We start from the raw sequence: 8,468 nt of genomic DNA on the forward strand, positions 1-8,468 counted from the left end.
AATCCCTGTAGTAATGGAAAATTTCATTGTTAGTGTGAGTTAAAACTACAAGATACATTTATGTTTTTGTTCCACAACAAAATACTAATAAGCTAATTAAATATGATTAATTTGTACCACATTTAATAATGTCAAAAAGTAGGTCTACTATGACATATACAGTCCATTGCAATAAGCCGACGACTTTAAAAAATAATTCAAGTGTCTGCAATACGTTTTGAGCTATATTTATTTACAGCCCGGGGCCAAAATCGTAAAGCTGAGATTGAGTCTGGTCAGTCCGGCGCTGTCAAAACATAGACTATGTTCTATAATATCATATCCTGTAAAATCTACTGTTGCCACCAGTAGAGACGCAGTGTGTTGTGTCACAATGGTCATGCGATTCAGTTTCGGTGCTTTTCGTTTTTAACTGGTACCATACTCGTTAGACTCTAAAATCGATGGTCGGCCAACGACTATCTTTCTAAAAATCTTAGGCACCCTTAGCCAGTAAAGGTCGCCACGCTCGACCGGGCGACTGCTAATTTATATATATATACGTACGCACGTGTTTTTGTGTATGTGTATGTATGTGCATGCGCGCGCATGAGACACACGTAGATGCAAGGTTTTTTTAAATTATTTATTTAACTAAATTATTTGAAAAGCTTACTTTGGGATGCGGTTGGGGTGGGGGACAGAAATGTATGTTTTATAGCAAACATATAATGAGCTTGATTCTAATTTTGCAGGTGACAACATTCCACATCCACAATGTCAAACACAACGGCAATGACTCTAAACGACACTGATGCCACTACAGATGCGAACACACTCTCTAATGCGACGGGTCCAGGCTCGCCTACCGCCATCTATTCCAATCTGGACACTGCATTCTGGATCTGTATCGTCACTACTGTTGTGATAGGCCTTGTCGGGAATGCATTTATCTTTCCCCTGATGAGGGACGTCAAGTTCTCATCTTTATCCTATCCAGTCTATCTGATATTCCTGGCCGTGTCGGACAGCACGGTTTTAATAATGTATTGCATATATCAGACGTTGAGATTCTTCGACTCGTTTCATATCATTGGGAAGAACGTAGCTGCCTGTAGATTGTGGCTGTTCTTGATGTCCACTGTGACGCTGTTGTCGCCGTGGCTGGTGGTTGGACTGACTGTGGATCGGTTCTTCTGTGTGGTTTTCCCAATGAAACGCGATCGCTTCTGTACGCCACGAAAAGCGAAGATCGTCTGCTCGTGTCTGACTGCTCTGTCGGTATTGCTGATGCTGCCGCTGTTGGAAGGGGTAAAGGTTATCGAGAAGTCAAATATATGCTTTATTAAAGATCACCTCTTGGTTTACTTCGCTTTTTTCCGTATCAGTATCAATTCAAATCTTCCCTGTCTCTTGATTATCGTCTTCAACGTTGTGATTGGAATCCACATCCAGCGCAGCACTAATTTCCGAAAGAGATTCACCTCCACCAGCTCTGGCTCCACGGAAAACAAGCTGGACAAGTCTCTCCTTCCTCTCATGCTGATCTCACTAATGGCTCTCGTGACATTCTTGCCTTCATCCCTTGCAGATAGTATTGTTACGATTCTTGTAATAACTAAATCGTATCCTAATACTTTGAAACAGGTCGCTAAATTTTCGCCTTCATTTATTGTTTTGTACCTGATCAATTTTGGACAGAATTTCTACATCCTGATGGCCAGTTCAGCTAACTATAGGAAGATCATGAAGAAAAAGCTGAAATGTCAGAGAATCTTTGGAGAAAAGAAGAATGTCACAGAGTTGAGAGTTTCTGGCCAGGTTTCTGACACCAAGGCAAATACTACAGAATTAAGCACCAGGGAGTCTTTATACAGCGGCTCAACATCGGTTATCTCCCCCGCTACTGATTTTAGTGAAGGTTCGACAAAGTAAAGGTCTGAACACCTGAGCTGCGGGTTTGTTTACGACTATGACTGTTATTGAGCAAAGTTTACACTTTACCGAATAAAAGATAATGACCAAAAACTAATGCAGTGATAACGGGGCGGGACGTAGTCCAGTGGTGACGCACCTGTCTGATGCGTGGTCAATCTGGACGTGTTCCCAGTCGGTGGACTCGTTGACCTATTTCTAGTTTCAGGCAACGATTCGCAATTGGTGTAACAAGGACCGTGGTATTTACTAGCATGTCTGTTGGATAGGTTTTGCCAGGTTAGAATAGCACACGGCAATGAAACATTGTTGTGAGTTTCGTCTGTAGGACTGCCAGTCCCCATCATGGTATTCTAGCACAGCAGATGTAATGGATAAAAGGAAGAAATATTGATACATTCTAGTCAGTAAATACATGCATAAACTGCAATTTTTTGCCTCTTTGATGCGCTTCATTCTTTTCAGTTATGAAATGAAATATATACACACATACATACATGCGTACGCACACACATATATGTGTACATGCATTCATATATGTCTCTGCCTTTGTCTCTGTCTCTCTATCTGACTATCTATATATCTCTGTCTCTGTTTGTCTGTCACTTTTTCTATATATCCCCATGTGTCTGTCTCTGTATCTATGTCTCTGTAAGTCTCTTTCTGTCTTTTCTCTCTCTCTCTCTCTCTCTCTCTCTCTCTCTCTCTCTCTCTCTCTCTCTCTCTCTCTCTCTCTCTCTCTCTCTCTCTCTCTCTCTCTCTCTCTCTCTCTCTCTCTCTCTCTCTCTCTCTCTGTCTCTCTTGGATGTCAAACATTTGGTTATTCAGACATGCAGCGTTAGTAGCATGCAATTCCCCATAGACATGAGAGCACATATGTACCACATCAGCTGATAAATCAGTCGTGTTTCACTGGCTGGGATGTGTAACAAAAACCTTCCAAAGAATGGGTTCATCTAGGGCTCCGATCCTACTACCAAAGACCACCAGGTGAACGCTCTACTAACTGGGCTAGAACATACCTCTCAAAGATACAGAGGGGCCAGACGGGAATGTTGAAATCTCGGTGGCGCAGTGGTTAAGTCATCGGACTACCGGCTGGTAGGTACAGGGTTCGCAGCCCGGTACCAACTCCAACCCAAAGTGAGTTCTTAAGGACTCAGTGGGTAGGTGCAAGGCCACAACACACTCTTGTCCCTCACTAACCACTAACCAACTAACCCACTGTCTTAGACAGACATCCTTATCCTTATCATTATTATTATTACATTCGATGACACAGATGTTTTTGTTCTTATGGGCTAAAACACTATACCCGTTTGCAATATACAAGTTCTATCAGTTGTCGGTTCATATCCCTAGAATAGTAGTGGAACGTCACAGTTATGGATACAACACGTCCAAATCCTGCGTGATGAACGCGCAATGAGAGGATAGCTGTTAAATAATTATATGGCATTTGCTTAATAAAAATGTTAAGGTTTGTTTTGTTAAACGACACCACTAGAACGCATTGATTTATTAATCATTGGCTATTGGATGTCAAACATATGGTAATTTTAACACAGTCCTAGAGAGGAAACCCGGTACATTTTTCCACTAGTAGCAAGGAATCTTTTATATGTATCATCCCTCAGACATATACGACGGCCTTTGATACACCAGTCGTGGGGCACTGGCTGGAGCGAGAAACAGCCCAATATGTGCACCAACAGGGATCGATCCTAGACCTACTGCTCATCAAGCGAGTGTTTTACCACTGGGCTACGTCCCACCTTTTGCTTTAAGACGTTTGTCACTTCTTGTTTTTCTTCTTTTTTCTTTCTTTTTTAAATCATACTCAGTGTATTTGAGATTTCTGGCCATACATTTAGGTTCTAATCATATTTTGCTTATATTTGTCTTTAAGATTATCATTCCATTACAGTTATTTCTGTGCTAATATCCAGTTAAGGGTTCAAACATATTGTCCTGGATACACACTTCAGTTATCTGGCCTGTCTGTCCAGAACAGTGGGTTAGTGATAGAGACGTCGATATAGAAGTCTCTCCTTCCCTCAGCTGATCTCAATAATGGCTCTCGTGACATTCCTGCCTTCACCCGCAGATAGTTTGTTACTTCTTGTTAAACAAATGATCCAAACTTTAAAAAGGGCCCTAAATTTCGCCTCATTTAGTTTTCCTGATCATTTTGGACAGAATTTCTAATCCTTTGGGGCCAGTTCAGTAACTAAGGAAGTCTGAAGAAAAAAGCTGAAATGTCGAGAATTTTTGGAGAAAAGAAGAATTCAAGAGTTGAGAGTTTTTGGGGGGTTTTAAGCACCAGGGATCTTATACGCGGTCAACTCGGTTTATCTCCCCCGCTTGTTTTTGGAAGGGTTTTCGACAAAGTAAAGGTTGAACACTGAGCTCGGGTTTGTTTCGACATGAGTTATGGCAAAGTTTCCTTTACCGAATAAAAATAAAAAAATAATGCGAAAAAAGAGCCATGGGACAATTTGGTCTTCTGTTAGGGGCCTTCATTTTTTTCAGGAAGTTCCAAATTGGAACAAACCAACACTTTTAAGTTTTGCGGTAAAAGCACACCCGGAAAAAATTTTGGTTTTCTCTGTGGGCCGTCCCCCATCATTATTCTGCCCTGTAAATTGGAAGTTTTGTTTCTATCTAAATCTCTTGGTTTTTGTCTCTTTAATCTTTCTTTTAGTTTTTATCCCCCTCTCTCTCGCCCCTTTTTTCTCATTTCTTTCTCTCCTTTGTCTCTGTCTCTCTTTCGCTTCTTTCCGCTCTTTTTTCTCCTTTTTTTCCCCCTTTTCTCTTTCTATTCTCGGTTCTTCTTCTTTTCTCTCTCTCTCCCTCCTTCTTCTCTCTCTCCTCTCTTCTCTCCGCTCCTCCTCCTCCTCTCTCTCCTCTCTCTCTCTCTCTCTTCTTTTTTTGGGTCAAAATTTGGTTTAATTCAGCATGCCTTTGTAGATGCAATTCCCTAGACTGAGAGCACATAACCACATCAGCTATAAATCAGTGTGTTTCAGGGGGGATGGAACAAAACCTTCCAAAGAAGGGTTTCATGGGCCCGATCCTACACCAAAGCCACCAGGTGAACGCTTCTAACTGGGGCTAGAACAACCCTCAAAGATAAGGGGGGCCAGACGGGGAAGTTGAAATCTCGGTGGGCGCATGGGTTAATCCGGACTCCGGTGGAGGACAGGGTTCGACCCGGTCCAACCCAACCCAAAGGAGTTCTTAAGGATCAGTGGGTGGGGGCAAGGCCACACCACCCTCTTGTCCCTCACAACCTAACCAACTAACCCACGTCTTAAAGAATTTTATTTTAAATATTTTACATCTCAGACAGGGAAAAAAGGCAAATATCGCCGGCCTTTTGGGAAATACAAACCAGTCCCCGGTGGGGAAGGCTGGAGGAAGGAAAATATTAAGGCCAATTTGGGTTTGGGCACCAAAACGGGGATTTTCGGATTTCCTTGGAAACCTCCCTGGGGGGCATTTTCCAAGGCAAGGCGGTTTTAACCACGGGCAATCCCACCTTTTGCCCGGGGATTTTAATTTGAAAGGAGGTTTTTCCCCCTTCTTTTTTTTTCTTTTTTTTTCTTCTTTTTTTTTAAATCAACTCAGTGTTTTGAGATTTTGGCCTCATTAGGTCTAATCATTTTTGCTTATATTTGTTTTAAATTATCATTATTCTTATTCTGTAATACCAGTTGGGTTCAACATATTTCCGGATACACATTCGTTTATCCCTTGTCGGTCCAGAACGGGGTTAGTGAAGAGACGTCGTATAGTGGTCTTACCCCTATTGAGCTTAAATTCACTTTTGGGACCGGCTCTGGATCGAACCCAATACTACCACCTTAATCAGAAACCTAACCCTACAATGAGATCTGTTTAAGTTCTGCCAACGGCAATATTGCAGGTACGTGGCTGCATGGCCCTGCAGATTTTCAAAAAGAACTTCATATATGAGACCTAATTAAAGCCTGCCAACATTTTTTTTTTTGTGTGTTGTGGGTGTGTGGTGTGTGGTTGGGTTTTGGGTTGGTTTTTTGGTGTTTTTTTTTGGTGTGTTTTGGGTTTGGAAAAGAAACAAAAATTTAAAGAAAAATTTTGGGAATGTCCCAATGCGTTTAAAAAAGATAAAATTTGGAGGTAACCGTCCCATTTTAAACTAATGGGGAAGGGAAACAGAACCCAGAGGAGAAGAGAGGAGGAAGAAAAGAGAAAGAGGAGGAGGAAGGGAGGGAGAGAGAGAGGAGAGAGAGAGAGAGAAAAGGGAGAGAGAGAGGAAGGAGAGAGAGAGAGAGACAGAAAGAAGAGAAGAGAGACAAGAGAGAGACAAGCCAGCAAGAGAGAGCGCAACCATACCACGTGCCCGGATTTCCCTTTCTTCTACACAAAACATTTTCGGTCACCCTTATCATTAAAAAAAAAGCCCATAGGCAGTTTATAAAATTTGTACTTTTCAAATTTTTATAAAAAAAATATTCACAATTTTAATGGTTATTTCAATTCTTTTTGGCATCTTAGTTTCCAGACATAAATTTTATCTAATAATTAATGTTAAGAAAGTTAGATTTTTATTAGGTATACCAAAGATTTTTATTTCAAATTAAAGCAATGCCGAACAAATCATTTTATTTGAACGCATACGTTTTAACCTTATTCCATTCGATAAATAGATGTAGTAGGGTTTTTGGGTTTAAAAGTTGTTTTAAAAAAGCGTTAACGCCCCCCCAAAAAATAGAATAATATAAAGAACGTGTTAGTAGTAAGATTGGTGAACTATAAACTATGTATCTATATTCATTTTACTCTTGATTAATGGCTTTGACTTTTTAAAAAGTAAATGGTTATTAAAAGTTTTAAAGCGTAAAAAATTGGGAGTTTATATTTTAAAACCTCAGCTTTAAGCTGAGTTATTAAAATCACGTTCAGGTTTCTGCCATATAATTTAAAAATAAAGTTTTTAACTTTAAAATACGGTCTTGATTGTAGGGATTAAATTGTTATTTTAGCTATTAGTTGACAATGGTGCAAGGCCACAACACACTCTTGTCCCTCACTAACACTAACCAACTAACCCACTGTCTTAGACAGACATCCTTATCCTTATCATTATTATTATTACATTCGATGACACAGATGTTTTTGGTCTTATGGGCTAAAACACTATACCCGTTTGCAATATAAAAGTTCTATCAATTGTCGGTTCATATCCCTAGAATAGTATGCGAACGTCACAGTTATGGATACAACACGTCCAAACCCTGCGTGATGAACGCGCAACGAGAGGATAGCTGTTAAATAATTATATGACATTTGCTTAATAAAAATGTTAAGGTTTGTTTTGTTAAACGACACCACTAGAACACATTGATTTATTAATCCAACATATGGATGTCAAACATATGGTAATTTTGAAAGAGTCCTAGAGAGGAAACCCGGTACATGTTCCCACTAGTAGCAAGGAATCTTTTGTATGTACCATCCCTCAGACAGGATAGCATATACGACGGTCGTGGTGCACTGGCTGGAGCGAGAAATAACCCAATATGTGCACCAACGGGGATCGATCCTAGACCTACTTCACATCAAGCGGGCTACGTCTCACCTTTTGCTTTAATTTAATGAAAGACGTTTTTCACTCTTGTTGGGTTTTTTGTGGGTTTTTTTTGTCTTTTTGTCTTCTTTTTTTATTTTATTTTTTATTTTTTAAATCATACTCAGTGTATTTGAGATTTCTGGCCATACACTTAGGTTCTAATCATGTTTTGCTTATATTTGTCTTTAAGATTATCATTCCATTACAGTTATGTCTATGCTAATATCCAGTTACGGGTTCAAGCATATTGTCCTGGATACACACTTCAGTTATCTGGCCTGTCTGTCCAGAACAGTGGGTTAGTGATAGAGACGTCGATATAGTGGTCTTACCTACCTATTGAGTCATTAAATCTCACTCTTGGTGGGACCTGGCATCTGGATGCGAACCCAATATCTACCAGCCTTATATCAGATGGCTTAACCACTACACCTGAGATCTGTTTTAAGCTTCTGCCTAACGTGTCACAGTATTGCAGAGTACGTGGCTGCATGGCACCTTGCAGATTATTTCAAACAAGAACTTCATATATGCAGACCTACCTTTTCCAGTAACTAAAGCCATGCCAACATTTTTATTATTATTATTATTATTTGTGTGTGTGTGTGTGTGTGTGTGTGTGTGTGTGTGTGTGTGTGTGTGTGTGTGTGTGTGTGTGTGTGTGTGTGTCTGAAGGGAGAGACATTTAAGAAAATAATTATGATTATTTTTTGCCGTACAGTCAAACCTGCTATCTCTTTAGTACTAAATGCATGTGCTCTTCCACAGATTCGTGAATTAATTTGGCACCTGGGACATCATTATCGATAATCAAACAATTATCACCAGCAATTACACATGTCTCCGGGATCCAATGTACCAAATCAAGTACTATTCCAATAATTAAACAAAAGATAATAATAATAAAGATATATGTATATCCACCGTCCGAAATAGTAGT

At 40.0% G+C, this 8,468-nt stretch overlaps 1 protein-coding gene across 1 annotated transcript; it reads left to right on the forward strand.

Annotated features, from left to right (window-relative positions):
* Positions 1–774: 774 nt before the first annotated feature.
* Positions 775–1,914, forward strand: LOC121373144 (cysteinyl leukotriene receptor 1-like). Its single transcript, XM_041499597.1, has one exon. It carries the CDS (start codon positions 775–777, stop codon positions 1,912–1,914), a length of 1,140 nt encoding a protein of 379 aa, XP_041355531.1.
* The last annotated feature ends 6,554 nt before the right edge of the window (positions 1,915–8,468 follow it).

The sequence above is a fragment of the Gigantopelta aegis genome, chromosome 5 (genome assembly GCF_016097555.1).
Source record: "Gigantopelta aegis isolate Gae_Host chromosome 5, Gae_host_genome, whole genome shotgun sequence".
Taxonomy (NCBI): domain Eukaryota; kingdom Metazoa; phylum Mollusca; class Gastropoda; order Neomphalida; family Peltospiridae; genus Gigantopelta; species Gigantopelta aegis.

Coding starts and splice junctions, on each gene's coding strand:
- LOC121373144 (XM_041499597.1), top strand. CDS start 775: ATGACTCTAAACGACACTGATGCCACTACAGATGCGAACACACTCTCT.